General features: G+C 46.6%; 1 protein-coding gene and 1 long non-coding RNA gene across 2 annotated transcripts; both read right to left on the reverse strand.

Moving 5' to 3' along the window:
* Positions 1-300: 300 nt before the first annotated feature.
* On the reverse strand, positions 301-4291 carry LOC117852524 (phospholipase D alpha 2). Its single transcript, XM_034734637.2, has 3 exons — positions 3986-4291; positions 1991-3902; positions 301-990 (listed from the first exon to the last, which is right to left on the reverse strand). The coding sequence occupies exons 1-3, from the start codon at positions 4091-4093 to the stop codon at positions 554-556; spliced, it is 2457 nt and encodes an 818-aa protein (XP_034590528.1). The 5' UTR covers positions 4094-4291; the 3' UTR covers positions 301-553.
* Positions 4292-12433: 8142 nt separating this feature from the next.
* On the reverse strand, positions 12434-15231 carry LOC117853662 (uncharacterized). Its single transcript, XR_011897954.1, has 3 exons — positions 14559-15231; positions 13960-14061; positions 12434-12804 (listed from the first exon to the last, which is right to left on the reverse strand). It is a non-coding gene; the product is annotated as an uncharacterized lncRNA (long non-coding RNA).
* Between the last annotated feature and the right edge of the window lie 2002 nt (positions 15232-17233).

Raw genomic sequence — 17233 nt, forward strand, 5'->3', positions numbered from 1 at the left:
GTGGATTTTATGGGCATACGGGCAGAAGCCCACCCCATGCTCACAAAATATTTTCCGGGTTCTTGCCACACTTTCTCGCGTCTTGCAAAATAACTGACAACAACTTAGGAAAGCTATGGGAAGAATATTTGCGCCTGACTAGTAATAGAGTGCTAAACAACCATGTCTTGGTCAAACTGCCCGGTTCATGCACGATTGCAATGATGACCGGTGCACAACTGACAAGACCTTCCGAAACATGTCCAGAAGGACCAGAATGAGGTCAAATTTCAAAAGCTAGCCAACCAAGTCTGAAATCAGTGCAGCTAATGCGTCAGCCAACTCAAGTTGCATTCCTAATCCTTCAGAACTTCAGCAATCTAGAATGCATCATGCGAGGACCGGAAATGTTCAGACTTCTGATGAGCTAAACAGTCAATTCAGCCTATAAACTAATCTCAAAGGCAACAGAATCCGAGTAGCTCGCACTGCTGGAACTATGCCCAGAAGGCAGCAGTGAACAATTCAGAAGATGGCAAACTTGCACCTCACCAGAAGAAACAAAATTACTTCTCTATGTGGTAAGAATAGGAGGCAGCTTATTAGATTTCATCCCAAGCACCGTTGCCTGCGTGTCGGGGAAGTATTTGGCTCCAGGGAGCTCTGTCACCGTGCCTTCCTTTGTGACGTTGATCGGGTACCTGAGCAGGTGCCCAGGGAGGTCGGCGTCGAGGTAGTCGCTGGCGTAGAGGTCCCAGTACTTGTCAGCCATCTTGTTCACCCTCTGAACGCACTCCAGGTTGCCCGGGTTCAGGAAGTCGTCGTGCAGCATGCCAAGGTGCTCGTACCACAGCGACATCCGGAAGCCGTGGACCTGCCCTCGGGCGACCTGGCCTTTGGTGTTCAGGTGGCATGGCTGGAATGCGCCCATGGCGATCTCAGAGTCCCTGCCCCCATCCATTGAGCGCTGGTTGATGTTAGCTGATCCAACAATGATGTATTCGTCGTCGACTGAAACAAACAAGGAAGAATATATCTTAGACAAGATTAACTTGAACCACATGAGACATGTATTCACTGTGTGGGAACTAAAATAAAGACAATAGGCAATTTCAGCAGTCATGTTTCTGACAGCAAGAATGGAACACCGCAGATATGTTTAGCTCTGAACCTAATTTCTTTTAATGAATCCTGAAGCTCAAACTTGAGCTATCCTATGCAAGCCCTTCATTACAGGAGGGTGTATTTAACTTGAACCACATGAAACATGTCTTGACAGTGTAGGAACTGAAACGAAGACTAGGTGACAATATCAGCAGTCTTGTTTCTGACAGCAAGAATGGAACCAGGGGTGGATCCAGAATTGGCTGCGGGGGGTTGCTAGGCCTCTTGTAGTGGTGCTAACTTCATATTTTTGTGAGGTAAACATGTACTAACATAAAGTTTTATAGGCTAACTTTATATGGGATTAACTTGGTCAAGGGGTGTGTGGATCTGCCACTGAATGGAACACGGCAGATATGTATTGTTCTGAACCTCAATTTCTTATAACGAATCCTGAAGCTCAAATTTGAGCTGTCCTATGCAAGCCCTTTCATTAAAGGAGGGTGTTACATGTTAGACAGATTTAACTTTAACCACATGAAAGATGACACGTCTTGGCAGTGTAGGAACTGAAACAAGGCTAGGTGACAATATCAGCAGTCATGTTTCTCAGGTATATCTACAGCAAGAACAGAACAATGCAGATATATCTGAATTTGAGGTTTTGCAGCAAAAGCCCTGTCATAACATGACACGAGGGTGCTCTAAATTGCACAGGCATTTCTAAGATACTTCAAAGAACGGAGCATAAAAAATCTGAAATGTACTGCAGATGTTCAAAGAATGCCTGAAGATGCTTGACAGGTGCAAACAATTTCAAGCAACCGCATGAATTTGCAGCAACCCAATAGTAAATTTGCTGATCTAGATTAATAATGTCTGATCATGCAGTGTGTTTGTGGCGTACCTATCATCATCTTGGAGTGAACATAGATCATGAAGCGCCGTGCATTCTGCGCCCTAGCATAGTCTGACCCATCCAATGGACGACCTGCAGGTTCATACTCGCCACTCATTTTCACCTCCCTGTTCCCCAAGCAGAAGAATGTAAGGTAATCCCTTGGGTTTGCATCGATCCTCTTCGCCTCAAGTGCAATAGAAATGTCATAGTACATCATCTCCATCGTCCTCCTCTGCCAGTCCAGTATTGCCTGCACAGATCCACCAGCAGGAGGGCCTTCTGGCCACATTGGCAGCACCACATATACCGCAAAATGCTCACCAGCTTCAATCTTGCTCACAATCTTCAGCGAAAGCTCTTTGGGGATCAGATGCAGTGCTTCAATCTCCTCTGGCCTTATGCCGTCGGCTTTCCACCCGAATGAACTGCCGAGGAAGTACTGGTTCTCGATGTAGATGAAGTGCTTGGCACGGCGTATGGCGTGGATGTAGGCGTCCTGGATGCTCCTGTCAAGAACATTGTTCTTGCCACTGACAAGGCCAGATTGGGCTGCCGCCTCGGGGGTGCTAGGGAAGCCAAAGCACGCCCCACCGTCAATGGAACGGAAGAGCTGCACGTTCCATGTCTCCTGGTCGTCCGGGTACATCACTGGTGATGGCGGTATGATCAGGTCTGCCATAGCGTTGAGGTCGACGAGGAGATCATTGCCACCTCCTTGCTTCCTCCACCGCTGCTCAAAGTTGTAGAGCACGTCCCACGCGGCAGGGCCTTCGATCTTGGAATGGATGTCATGCCATGGCTCCCTGGGCCCGCCATTGTCAATGGACGCGCCCGCGAGATTGGGCTGGTGGAAATCCTTGTGGTGCGCCGTGTCCAGAGTCCGGAACAGGGAGTGGAACTGCGTGTCGTAGCGGCCGTCGCAGAGGTCGAGGCCGCCGACGAAGCTGACGATGCGGCGGCGGTCGCTGCGCCTCACCGGCATCTCGTGGTCGACGACGACGGTCTTCTGGTGGTGGGTGATCATGTAGGCGATCTGCGCGCCCTTGACGGCGCTGCTGCCGACGTCGGGGTTGCGGGGGCAGAGGACGCAGCGCACGTCGGTGCCGCGGAAGTACTCGGCCGTCTCGGCGTCGTGCGTGCTCATGAACCCCCACGTCATGCCGAGGGACTCGACGGAGGTGCGGTCGTCCCACACCAGCATGAGCACACGCACGCCCTCGGAGGCCTTGCGCTTGAGGAGCTCGCCGAGGGTGGCGTCCCCACCGGGGCGGTGCGGGCGCGCGCCGTCCCGCAGCAGCGTGATCTCTGTGTACACCGACCAGCCCGTGATGTAGATGAGGTGGCGCGCGTTGCTGATGGCGTCGAACACGTCCTCCCAGCACCGGCCCTGCTGGTAGAGGCGGCCGCCGGCGAGCGGGATCCGGGGCGCGAACGCGTCGGGGACGTGCGCGTCCTGGTACAGCGTGACCCTGCACCCGGGCCGCTGCGAGAAGAAGGTGTATGGCACGCCGGGGCACCGCGCGCCGCCGACGCCCCGGCCCCACCCGCGCGGGTCGGCGGCCACGTCCTGGAACCGGAGGCGCACCCGTATCTTGGGCCCGTGCGGGAGCCGCTTCCTGGCGGCGTCGAGGACATCGAGCCAGCGGTCGATCTCGTGCCCCCCGAGGAGGTCCCGGACGGGGAGGTAGGCGCGGCCGATGAGCGTGGCGCCGATGGGCTGCGCAGCCTTGACGGAGAAGACGACGTCGGAGGCGAAGTGGGCGCAGTAGATGTGGAACGCCTCGTACCAGCGCGGGTTCACGGGGTCGCCGGCGATGACCCGCGTCCGGCCCACGCGCGCCCGGCCGATGTCCACCGTCGCGTACAGCCGCGTCGCCCCCTGCCCGAGCCCCAGAGAGTCCTCGAACCCCTCCACGAACTGCGCGCGCAGGCGCGGCGAGCATCGTCAGCAGGACAAGCGAAGCAGAGATTGGGTTTGGGGGTGGATTTGATTTTTTTTACCTTGCGGAAGATCCCGGGGGCGCCGCCGGTGGCGCGGGTGGGGTTGGTGAGGTGGTCGGCCTCGAGGATGGTGGCGTCGAGGGTGCCGTGCAGCAGCAGGTGCGCCATGGCTGCTGCACCTCCGCGTCCTCCTCCTCCTCCTCACTCCTCAAGCTCGCTTGTGAACTTCTTCGCCTTCCAGGTTCCGGGACGGAGGACACGGTGCGCCAATAGGTGACAGACAGACAGCGACCTACCAGCTCTGGTCCAAAAAATATCACTGATGTGAGGAGGCGGCTGATGTGAGGAGGGGACAACTAAAAAATATCACCCGAAGCGAGGCAAGAAATTAAAGGCGGGCTGATTTGGATACGATTCAAAGCGGGGGGGATTTATTATTGGGGACGGAACATAGGAAGAAGATATGGTAGGAACAAATTAGTGGGTGTTTGTATGTTTAGTCACTCCTAAAACTCCTGTCACATCAAATGTTTAGATATTAATTAGGAGTATTAAATATAGACTAATTACAAAATTAATTGCACAGATGGAGACTAATTTGCGAGACGAATCTATTAATCTTAATTAGTTCATGATTTGACAATGTGATGCTACAGTAAACATATGTTAATGATGGATTAATTAGGTTTAATAGATTCGTCTCATGAATTAGCTTCCATCTGTGTAATTAGTTTTATAATTAACTCATATTTAATCCTCCTAATTAATCTTCGAATATTCGATGTGACATGAATTTTATTCCGGACTAACCCCTTGTTTACTTCCCTCCAAACTCCCAACTTTGACACTATGCAAAAAGAAGATTCCCCATCACATCAAACTTGCGGTACATGCATGGAGTACTAAATGTAGACGAAATCAAAAACTAATTGCACAGTTTTGTTGTACTTTGCGAGACGAATCTTTTGAGCCTAATTAGTCAATATTTGGACAATAATTCACAAATACAAATGAAACGCTACAGTGTCGCATTTATGGTAAAATGCCAATTTAGCACCTCCCAACTTGGGAAGTAAACAAGGGCTAAAATCCAAACACCCCCGAGACGTCGGACGAAGAAGAAACAGAGGCAGAGCAGAGGTGGGAATCCAATGGAGGGGGCGTTTGGTTCCCTTTGCTTATTTTTAAGCAAGTATCACATCAATGTTTAGATACTAATTAGAAGTATTAAACGTAGGCTATTTACAAAACCCATTACATAAGTGGAGGCTAAACAGCGAGACGAACCTATTAAGCCTAATTAATCCATCATTAGCCAATGTGTACTGTAGCAACACATTGTCAAATCATGAACTAATTAGGCTTAATAGATTCGTCTCGCCGTTTAGCCTCCACTTATGTAATGGATTTTGTAAATAGTCTACGTTTAATACTCCTAATTAGTATCTAAACATTCGATGTGACGGGTGCTTAAAAATAAGCAAACTAACCAAACCAGGCCGGAATGTGAGCGCGCCAGTGCCTGCTCACCAAAGACACCCACTGGCCACTGCACTCTCTTCCTGCCGGCCGTAGTGTGCCGCAGGCGATGGCGGATTTATGTGGAGAGAAAGAAGGGTCCGGCCAAGAGAGGACGAGAATCGGAAATTTGACAGTGTATGAGTAGATCGAAAATTTTTATTTCAAAACAAATGAGTAGATCGAAAATCGAAACGGTCACATGGAATTTGACTTTTGAGCAGATCGCAGGGTGCTCTTGTACGAGATTTGAGCAAAAGTTGCTTCGAATAAGAGCCAAGGAAGATACAAAAGGATGAGGCGCGCAAAATACTGATTGGCTCGTGGGGCAGGGCAGAGGAGGAAGCGAACACAAAAGGGCCTGCCCACTGGAAATGATCCCGCGAGCGTTAAACAAATGGCATCAATGGGCAGCTATAAGGTGTGACCGTTGAGCACGATTTATGTATGACTATCGATTTGGCTTTTTCACGGATCATGGATATTGCAGGCTTCCAGACTACCATTGCCAATAAAATTCCAAATTACTATTCATTTTAACTTTTTTAATATATAATTTTTCTATAGCTACACATATGCTATGTTATATATCTCGAAACAACAAATAAATAGTAATTTAGGATGGAGTAAATAAACACATAAATGGTGTACAGGGCAATTAAGGATAGAATCCGGAGATGAATGAAAAGAAGATATTGGGAAAAAATCCATAGGCGGAAATTATTTGGTGATTAATTCATTGGAAAGTAACATATTGGTGCATATCCGAGAGACGTGCAATTGTGCCTAAAAGTGGTTACCTTTTTTACGATCACATGGTAGCACGACATATTGTTGTGTTTCCATACAGGTTCAAGAGATACGAGACCCTTCAGGTGAGGCAATGAGACTTCTCTGCAGTACTTCTGCTGCAGTGGAGTTGCGACGTGTGGATCTAGGTCCAAACATCAATGACTCAACTGTAGAGAGATGTACTACAGAGGATCTACTTTTCAAAGAGGAATACATGATCCACTTGAAGACGAAGGTACGCGCACATACATGTTACCACACCTTTGGGATTCAATTATCATCGTACGATGTTTCGCAAAAGAATTATCATTGTACATACAGGGTAGATCTTGAGGGTTTGTTCCAAGATTTAGCTTCAGAACCTTTTTAAAATTGGAGTTGTGGGCACATTAAATTGAAGATATTTGTCTGATCAATCCGAGGCTGAAACTTGAAGATATTGGCCAACGAAAATTATTGCGGAAACTTGGCAAAAAATTAATAGCAGGCTGATTTGGATATGAATCAGAGCAGGATAATGTGGGGAGAAATTAAGATGGGGGATTATTTCGGGATAGAACATAGGAAGAAGATATAGGGGGAATTAATTTGGAGAGGATGGAATGAAGAAGAAAACAGAGGAGAGAATCCAATGGGGATGTGAGTGCATCAGTGCCTGCTCACCTACCAAGGACACCCACAGTCCACTAGACTCGTAGAGAAAGGAGGGTCCGGTCTTAAAAAATAATAAAAAAGAAAAAAGAAAGAAACGGCCACTCGAAAATCGAAATGGTCACGCGGAATTTGACTTCTGAGCAAATCGCGCAATGCTCTTGTACGAGATTCCAGTGTACATATAATAAAGTTGCTTGGAATCAGAGCAAGGAACAGCCAAAAGATGCGAGCGCAAAGTTGCTGACCTCGCGGCTCGTGGGGCAGAGAGGACGTAACCAAAAATAAAAAAGGACCACCTGGAAATGCAAATGATCCTGCTAGCGTTGTAAAAATGGCACCAGTGGGCTTGCAAGAAAGCTACGGTATGACCGTTGAGCTTGACTTGAGCACGATTTACGTATGACGATCGATTTTGCCTTTTTTTTTCACGGGTCATGGATATTCGAGCCCCAGCTATTACTGACAAAGAGATATAAGCCCCAAGCTGAAAAGTTGAAACGACTGATTTGTTATGAGAGAAAAATACTGTTCGGTGGCTGATAAGTCAGCTGATAAGCTGAATCGAACAGAATTATAGTATTAGGAGATGGCATAAAAAGAAGACATTGAAATAAACCATGGGAGTAATTATATTGGCGATTAGTTTTTTTGGAAGAAAGAATTTGGATGAGTGATCTGCAATTGTGGACGACTCTGCCCCGCTCCCACTAGATGATGAAAGATGCAGGCGATCCGGACATCCAGAAGTGGTCACCTTTTAAAAATCACATGGAAGCACGGCAGATCGCAGTGTCCCCGCACTGCAATCACATGCACATGGTCACTGCAGAACAGAGTTCAGAGCAAGGAATAGGCATAGGATCACATGGGCATCAATATACGTTTCAACTCGTGGGGCAAAGAGGAATGCACATTGACACACCTTTGGGCTTTGATGATTTCATATGTAGGCTAGATCTTGAGGGGGTTATTCCAAGATTTTAGCTCCAGAAATTCTAAAAGTCGGAGCTGTGGGCATATTCAAGATATTTAGTTGACCAATTTTTATTATTTTTCTATTTAACTTATATATATTAAACTGTCGTATTTTATTCTATTAAGTTTTTTTAAAGATTATACGTGGAGGTTATGAGACAGCTTAAGAATGAAAGGCGCTCATGGTATGTGCTGCGGTATGGCAACTTGGCGAGGGAGGAGTCCAGGACCAGGAGAGGACTACTGAGAATTTGAAATGGCCACGATGTCACATCACATGGCATCTACGCAGATCGCCGTGGCATTCTTGTACGAGATTCGAAAGAAAGTTGCTTCAAAACATAGCAAGGAATAGGCCGCAAACATGGTGAGCTCATGAGGCAGAGTTACCTTTTGCATTTTAGTCCTTTTAACAAATCAACGTAGCCCCATAAGGAGATAATTTCTAAAGATTCTTTTGCAGAGTGCCGTGATATTAGCCCAAGGGTTTGAATTGCATGGCGACGCGACATTGTTGCATTGTGCTATTGGCGCCATGATCAAACTTGCAGGTTCATCATACGTGGCAACCAAGTATCATGGCAACGCGCTAGACTGAATGGGAGCTGTGCAAGAGGGCACATCTTCAAAAATTGTTTCCTTGCTGCCTATCTGTGAAAAGTAATTTTCAAAGGGCCCAAATGTAAAAAGGTTCCTAGGAAACAAAGGTCACTTGGAAATGATCGCGCACATACACAAATGGCACAAGTGGGCTTTACTAGTAGTGAACAGAAGGAGAGGACATTGGAATAAAGTGACAGGAGGAACTGTAATTTGGTGACTAGTAGATGGGAAATGTGCACACAGTCTGTCCCACTACATGATGAAAGATGCAGAGAAGACTGGCCACCTTTTACTGGATGGCAGTTGGCACAATGTTCGTGTCCGAAATTTGAGACAGACACGCTTCAGATGAGAGCAAGGAACACACAAAAAGATCACATGAGCTTCAATGCTGAACTCGTTGTGCTTCGATTACCAGGTAGGTTAGGATCTTATCATGACCTTAATACCTTACTAGTCGTAGATATATGCTTAGCCACTAAGAAACGAAGGCGTCTTAGCCGGTCCAAAAGTGGTCACTCTTTTAATTTACAATCACATAGCAGCACGCCAGATCGCAGTGCTCCTGCACAGATTTCAGACAGAGAGGACGCTTCAGTCACATGGTCACTTCAGAGCAAGGAACAGACACCGGACCACATGGACAATCTGCTTGGAGACGATGGTACGCACACATACACATTAAAAAAAGCCATCCGATGAACCTCGAAGATTCAATGGCTGTAGCTCGTCACCTGAAAGAATTGAAAAAAAAAAGTCAGGCACCTAAAATATAGCATCACCCATTCTTTAACAGTCCCACTGGTGACATCTAAAGCTAAATAAGATATTGATAAGAAGAAAAGTGCTTTAGAGTGATTGACTAGTTTCCAGGGTTTGTCATTAGCCGCTTGTGTGCCTCTTTTGTGTTGCATTTGAGTTTGTCTACGAGGGGTACAGTTGCGCCAGTAAATGTGGCTGTATCTTTTATTAAGCCTCAATCTCCTTGTTAAATTACCATTTTCATAAAAGAAGCTCGTTTCTGATCATTGGGGGACAACACGGGTTCAATTCGTAAGAGCATCCTTACTAAAATGAATTGATATACCTTAAAACCATCAGAATACCTAAAAAAGGCTAAAAATGCTCCAACAGCATATCTTATAGTTTGAGGTTTGTTACGGTGCTTGAGAGGAACCTCCGGTCATAATTATTTTAAGAGTAAGGGTAGCTTCTGCTCATGCCATCGGTTATTCCTTACTCCTTAGCCGGCTGCCGCACCATATCGAAGAATTTCTCTTCTGTTGCGCGGCCCGCCTGCGCAGGATCTCGCCGCCGGCTTCCAATCGGGCAAAATGGACCCGCCGCCAACCTACCATCATTTGGGGCCGCACAGCACAACACTCATTCGCCGATTGCACAGGGCCTCGCGGTCCAGATGATCTACTCATGTTTTCTGTAGTATAATTGCTTACCTTCTTGGCAAATTGTTACTATGACTTATGGAGAAACGGCAGGTGTTGTGTCTCTGTGAGATGTAATGTGATCAATTATACGAATCTAGCGATTTTTCCAACCTTTTATGCAACTCTGTCATTGTGCTTGTTGGCAATTATCCGGTTCACCAACTCCTAAGGTCATTGTACACAAGTGACATGTTCATTGTTATTTGATGATCACATCATCTTGCAGAAGTTTCTTCTTTTGCAAAGTTACATAAGAAATCATAAATGAGAAAGAAAATGCATTTACACCACTCCTTTCATCTGAATGTGTCATGGTCTTATAGTAACACTACTGCAGAGAACGTCATTCATATCGGTTCATGTGTGCCGATCGAAAGTGCACCGGCGTGTTAAGTCCTTTTGCATCAGTGCGGAAAACGACCGATACTAATATTGAAGTGAACATACTGGTGCTATTTCACACCGTCGTGTTTACTTAATTGTGTCGGTGCTATTTTACACCAGCACGTGTAATTTCATAATCTAACTGGCCAGATCCGCAACCGCAGCGGCCTCCTTGGCTTCATGGAAGGCCCGTGCTCACGCGGCCTTGAACCGCGGGCTCACCATGCCGCATCGTTGCCTCCCCTTCGACAATGACCTCCATTGTAGTGGTAGCGACAGCGGTGGAGCGGCTGGTGCCGTGGCTGTGGTGTAATCCAGCGATGTAAGCACCAGGATTTTGTTATAAACCAATTACCAATTTTACTCTTTTTAGGCTTTATGGTTCTCCATGTTACTAATTAACTGCTTAGTCATGGTTTAATTATTGATGATCTGCATGGCTAGTTGATAAACTTATCTATGTTGATGATGATGAAATGCAAGATCTGCTTTAATAAGTCTATTTATCTTTATATCTTTGCGTGAGCATGTGAATTGAAATGGATCACCAAATGATGCAAAGCTATGAGACATAGTACATGTGTTGTTATAAACGTCTAGCACGTACACGCTCGCATTCCGTTGAATGTGCATCTGTTGTGTGTGCAATTCGTTCATAACGATGCGCATCTTGTACTCATCGAACGATCTGATGGACAAAAGTTTTTTTTATGGCTAATGACAATATTCTAAACGGTGCTAATCTACCGGTAATTATAGGTTAACAAACGTGGCAGCCTAATTAAACACCGCTAGGACTAGTACCCCCTACGCATCGGCGCTTAACAAGCATTGATAGATTTAGGCACTCAATCGTACTAGCGGTCAGATTAGGATAATGACATATTCTAACTGGTGAAAAAGCCGACACATTTATCAAGTTATTCGTGTCAGTTTGGACACCGGCATGAATAACCTACCTCCATTCGTATCATGGTAGCGATCCCAACACCGGCACGAATGAGGGTTTCATGCCGGCACGTACGAGGGTCGCTGCAGTAGTGTAATCTCATCTACTCGCAAATATGAGTTTCTATGCATTGCAGTGACAACTGTAAATATTCAAATGCCCAACATCTAATTTTATGTCGTTCAATTGTTGTGTAGGTTGAAAGGACGTGGAGTGCTCTTCCTGGTATTCGGCATCATATCATTGCTTTCAGGGCTAATTATAATCTCTCCTCGAAACCTGATTCAGCATGGATGATTAACAAAGCTTTCTCTTATCAAACATGTCATACTTTAGTAGATGGAGTTATGGAAACTATAGCCAGCCAGAATAGGATGGTGATTCATTAGTTTCGACGACATTCCCAGCTATCCTTCCGCGTGCAGCCGTTCCTACTCTGCTTCCGATCCTGGACTCTAGGCCGCAGGAGGGGGACGATGGAGCATACTACAAGGGATATTCCGATCTATTACGAACTGAAATGCGTCGTAAATCATGATTTATGACACTCGTGTGATAATCACCGTTCATCACTAATCAGCATCGTAAACCATGATTAATGATGTTTCTTATATTTGTGGGTCACTAAATCTATGACACCTACGAAATGTCCACACAAACGTCATAAATTGCCTCCTACGATTTTGCTACGATATGGACATGAATCTGCTTTGGCATTCGATGTGTCATGACCATTGTGACAAATTATTTTGTCATAAAATGAATTTGGCCCATTTGTTGTTGGGTCGAGCCTAAAATTTGTTCCAATAGGCCAATATTGTTCCGATAACCCAAAATTTGTTCCGATAGTCCCATTTGTTGTTGGGTCAAGTCTAAAATTTGTGCATATTGTTTTTGTCCTAAGTGTTGTCTCCTTCACTTTTATCACAGGCCAATTATCACAGGCCAATGCCATGACAGTGGCTCTAACGTGTATTGAACACTTTGATTCTTCTAAGACCACAATTTTTTAACTTGGTGTCCAATGCTTACAATTCAGCTAATAAAGAAGGGATAGAGATAGAGAATAGAGATACTGATAGTTATAGAGATAGAGATATGCAATGCGGACTTAAATTGTTTTTTATTAAGGCCATTTTTAATTTAGTGCCCAATGCCTACAATTAAGCTAATAAAAAGAGATAGAGATATACAATGATGCCTTTGGAATTGTTTATATCAAGGCCTTTTTAACTTAGTGTCCATTGCTGAAGCGTCCCCACATGGGTAGAGACTAAATGTGATCTAATTATCAGTCACAGGAGGCTGATAACACATTTATTCAACAGATAGTTCAGAAACCGTACAACTCCCGAAGGAGCGGGCGGGCAAGCCACACCCAAAGCAAAACTAAGACGATAACAATACAAATCCAAGTTGCAGTCCAGTCGGACTCCGGGCTGCAATCGGAACTATGCGTCAGCGGAAGCATCCTGCAAAAGGGCCAACACCGCAGGCAGCGTTGGGTGCAGACGCAACCTCCTACTCGAAGTCCTCGGCGACGAAGTCCGGATCCTCCTCTAAAGCAACAACACAAGGGTGAGTACAAAAGTACTCAACAAGTTCAACCCCATCCACGGAGGGGGATACAACAAGAATATGCATAGGATTCAACAAGGATATGATTAAGGTTTATTTGCAATAAAGCTAGATTTTTTTTGACATATGCAGGGTTTCATTTCAAAGGATTTTCATAAAGCATTTTCTTTAATAAACGATATATCAAGTGGGGTTGATCCTACACAAAGGATCCAAGTTTTATCCCTACCGGACTCCCCGTCCGTCGTAGCGCACGGCACAACTGCCGGACACTTCCAAAATCCAACACACACACTGTAAGAACCAATCATCTCCCAAAAGCTAGTAGTGTGACCGAGCCGTAACTCGTCCAATGCCGTGGACACGGCTACCCAGATAGGTTTTAACTCTGCAGAGGTTGTACACTTTTCCCACAAGTAGGCTACCACATCACGATCACCTTAGTGATGGTACGGATCCTAACAAAGCCATTACCCACCTTAGCCAACACTGACTAGTCAACACGGAAGCACCCAAGGGGTTAGCAACCCATCCACGGGGCCGAAACCGGGACCTAAGTCACCAAGAGCTTAGTCCTTTTCCAAGGGCTCCCGTTGCTCACCAGCACACCTGAAGCCTAGCAGTTTAGCTAGTGGGGTTTATGCTAAGCCGTTGCTCATACAACGGTCGAGTGGTTGCACGGTGATGGAATTAGGCAAGATGACACATCAACTCGGTCCTTAACCATGACAAGATGGATATCTCCCGACTCTGCTCAACCACTAAGGTACGAGCTCAACAATCCGGCATTCCACACAAGAAACGCCCATCCATCTCATCCACCACCTCTCTTTACACCCGAAAAACCCAACTCATCAGTTGAACACACTCACACATTTATTTTCCGAATAAACAGATGTAGTCATGATTGAATTTGGATAATGAGTTCCTAAGCATTCTAGCAGTATTTATCATCTAAATAGAGCAACTCATATTTAGAGATAAATATGGGACAACAAGGAATAATCCTAACAATCAAGGGGTGGCTATCCAACCATGTCTTGCGATAAAACAACATGCATTTTATAAAACAGGCCAATAGGTTGTGTTTGAAAAACTGGTTATTAAATATGCATCAAGGGTGAGATTGGACTTGCCATTCTCAAAGCCTTCCGGGAGCTCCTGCTCGTGGTATTGGTCCTCGGGCTCGGGCTCGCGGTCGAACTCCTCCTCGCGCTCCTCCTCGGGTACTCCGCGATCTACGGCACACACAAATGAGCACACAATAAATAAAAAGGAAAAAGATTTTTCCCGTTGAGCTCCGAATAGGAAATATGAATGGAAAATAGGTAGGAAGGGTATTTTCATGAACTTTGGATATGCCTCGGCGGAAATATATGAGAGGAGGCCGTGGTCAAATTTGGGATCGATTGGAGGAAATTTGGCGCATGAAATGACGGGTTAAAGGGAGGTTAGAGGCTTTAAAACAAGGCTTAGGACTGGATTGTGAAAACCGAGGACCTATTTGTAAATATTTCTGAAAGGTGGGAGGGTCAGATTGTAAATAGATGAGAATAAAGGGGTAGATCGAAATTGAAGGAGCTTCTTCTTCCTTTGGGCCGGTTACAGGAAGTGGGAAGAAGGGGGGGGGGGCGTGGTCGACGGCGGCCGGCCGGGCGGCCGGGCCTTGCCGGCGGCGGGCCCCGACGGTGGGGAAAGGGAGGGGGAGGCGTATAGGTCCCATTTTGCCGTTCACCTTGGAGATTGGGGGGTGGAAGAAGGGGCGGCCGGCAATGGTGAAGGCGGCGGCGCACGGTGGAGGCGGCGGTTGGGCGCTAGGGAGGGAGCAGGGTAGGGGCGGCGGTGGGACTCGCGGCGGTGGGTGGTGCGGTGAGCCGGGCGTTGCCCCTTTTATAGGCCGGCGAGGGGGTGGCTGGTGGTGATGATGGTGGCCGGGACTTTTCCGGCCGGTGGCGTGCCAGGGTGGGTGTGCTCGTGGATGGCGTGGTGGCGTGGTCGTCGAGGAAGCACAGGGGGCGGCGACCTCGTGGGGAAGTACGCCGGGAGGGGACGGGTGGAGACCGGCCGGCGCACGGTCCGGCGCGGCCGGCGGCGCAGCGCCTGGCGGGTGCGGGCGAGCGGAGCTGGGTGGCCGGGCGCGGCCGTGCGCGCGGCGTGCGGAGCGAGGTGACCGGGCGCGCGCGGTCGTGCGCGGCCGGGCGCTCGGTGCGACGCGAGCGTAGGCGCGCGTGCGGCGAGCGTCGGCCGGGCGCAGGCAGCCGGGCGCATGCACGCGCGTGCGGGCGGGCGGAAGCGCACGGGCGCGAGCGGGCGGCCGGGTCCGCGCGGGTCAGCGCGACCCCCGCGCCGGTGGGGCCGACTCGGCCGGCGCAGCCTGGGGTCTGGCGCCACGCGCTAGAAGCCAGGCGCTAAGCGCCAGGGGCAAGGAAGAAGGCGGCAGGAGAAAAAGGAAGGAGAGAGAGGAAGGAGGAGGGAGGAAGAAGAAGAAGAAAGAGAAAAAGAAAAAGGGGGAAAAGGAGGGGAAAAAGGAGGAGGAAAAAGGGAGGGGCAGCTCGGCGAAAGTTGCGGGATTTAGACGGCTCGCGTGATGGATTGGACGGGCACGCGGTGAAAATTACGGGGAGCGAAAAAAGAGGGTTGACGAGTCGGGGCTGGAACGACTGGTCCGACGGAAGGGAAAAGATTTGACGGAGCTCAGCGGTCGGAAAATTTTGGAATGCAATGCATTTTTAACGAGTGATTTAATTTGGTAGATTTTTACGGGCGTTACAATTGCTTACAATTAAGTTAATAAAGAAGAGATAGAGGCATACAATGAGGCCTTTTAAACGAGAGAAATAAATATTGTATTACTTTTTATGCAATTTTAGTTTTTCAACCGGTTCAGACTAACTTAGCTAAACAATACTACCACAAAATAACTTACAAATAAGGCTAGGCCTTGCCAATGTGGTGGCTGACGACTAATGTTTTATATACCTTAATAAAGACAAAGCAATAAGTAAGATGTAGAATCTTGTCATTTTATTTAACTAGCTCAATAAATTAAAAAAGGAAATAATGCTGCACTAAAGGCAAAAACAAAAGAACAAATAATGGACATGGCCTTGAATCGGATATCCTCATATTTTTTTAGCCTAATAAGATATCAACACCTAGTTTTGAGATATGAAAATTCTAGCACAAGATAGGTTAGGATAGAGCAGGACAACATTCCTTATACAATATATTTATACCAGGTTGTGGTTCTATATAAACACCTGGAAACTCAAACAGAGAAGACATATGAGATCCTCTCGTCATTAGAAAGAAGAATGGGGAAAAAAAAGAAAGGGCATCTTCTCTTCCTCTTGGGGCTCCTCAATAGCAATACTATCCGAATGGTGAACTTGAACACTATTGTTTTCTTAGTTCTCGTGATTGCGCCCTCCACTCTCCCATCCTGCAATGGCGGGAACGGTAAGCAACCCTACGTTTACTTATTTTGCAGGATTTTTTTAAGATCATCCCTTTTTAAACAAACCAATTTGTTTGATTTATATTATTGTGTTGCATGTGTAGCGTGCAGCCATGGCAAGTGCTCACCGCCGCCACCGTCGCCATCATTTAGGTGCTACATTTTAAGCGACTGTAGTACCGAAGAATGCAAACAGGTTTGCGTAACCTTTCACTTAACAAGAAAGGATGCCTACTGCAATGATAAAGGGGAGTGCTGTTGCAAAATACGAGCATTGTAATGCATATATCTATTTGATGCAAATTCAATAAATATGCCTTTCTATTATTTTCTTATGTTTGGCCACTGTTTACTCCACACAAATAAATTATGAACTGTGTTCTAATCATTAATTTGTGAGAATTGCTCCGGTGGCTTTCCATGGAACATGCATGGATCTAAAAGCAAAACTACTAATCCGTTGACCTGTTTTATTAATAACAGTTAGGGATGGGCACAATTTCCCGAACCCGAACCCCGAACCTAAATTACCCGAACCTGATCCTGAAATACCCGAACCCGATATTCCCGATCACTATTTTGGGTACGAAGTTGAGAAACTCGAATTTAATTCGGGAAGTTCGGGTATTCAACTCCAGTACCCGAATTCCCGATTTACCCGAACTATACCAAAACCATTATATTATGCACTAGTAGGTTGTAAATGTAGCGAAATTTATTAGTTTGATCTATCGATTTGCTTGTTGTTTGATGTGTACATTAGTATGTGATATGTTAAAATGTGTTTTTCTTTCATCCCATGCACTGTTTGATGTGTACATTAGTATGTGATATGTTAAAATGTGTTTTTCTTTCATCCCATGCACTATTATAGTTGTGGCCATAGCATAGCATGGTGGCGGTTGAGGACATGTGAATGTAATTTATTGGGTATTTTGAAAACCTGAACCCGA

The sequence above is a fragment of the Setaria viridis genome, chromosome 4 (assembly GCF_005286985.2).
Source record: "Setaria viridis chromosome 4, Setaria_viridis_v4.0, whole genome shotgun sequence".
NCBI lineage: Eukaryota > Viridiplantae > Streptophyta > Magnoliopsida > Poales > Poaceae > Setaria > Setaria viridis.

Coding starts and splice junctions, on each gene's coding strand:
- LOC117852524 (XM_034734637.2), bottom strand. CDS start 4,093: ATGGCGCACCTGCTGCTGCACGGCACCCTCGACGCCACCATCCTCGAG. Junction 3,903..3,985: donor CCCCCGGGATCTTCCGCAAG/GTAAAAAAAATC, acceptor CTGCGCGCGCAG/TTCGTGGAGGGGTTCGAGGA. Junction 991..1,990: donor TCACTCCAAGATGATGATAG/GTACGCCACAAA, acceptor TGTTTGTTTCAG/TCGACGACGAATACATCATT.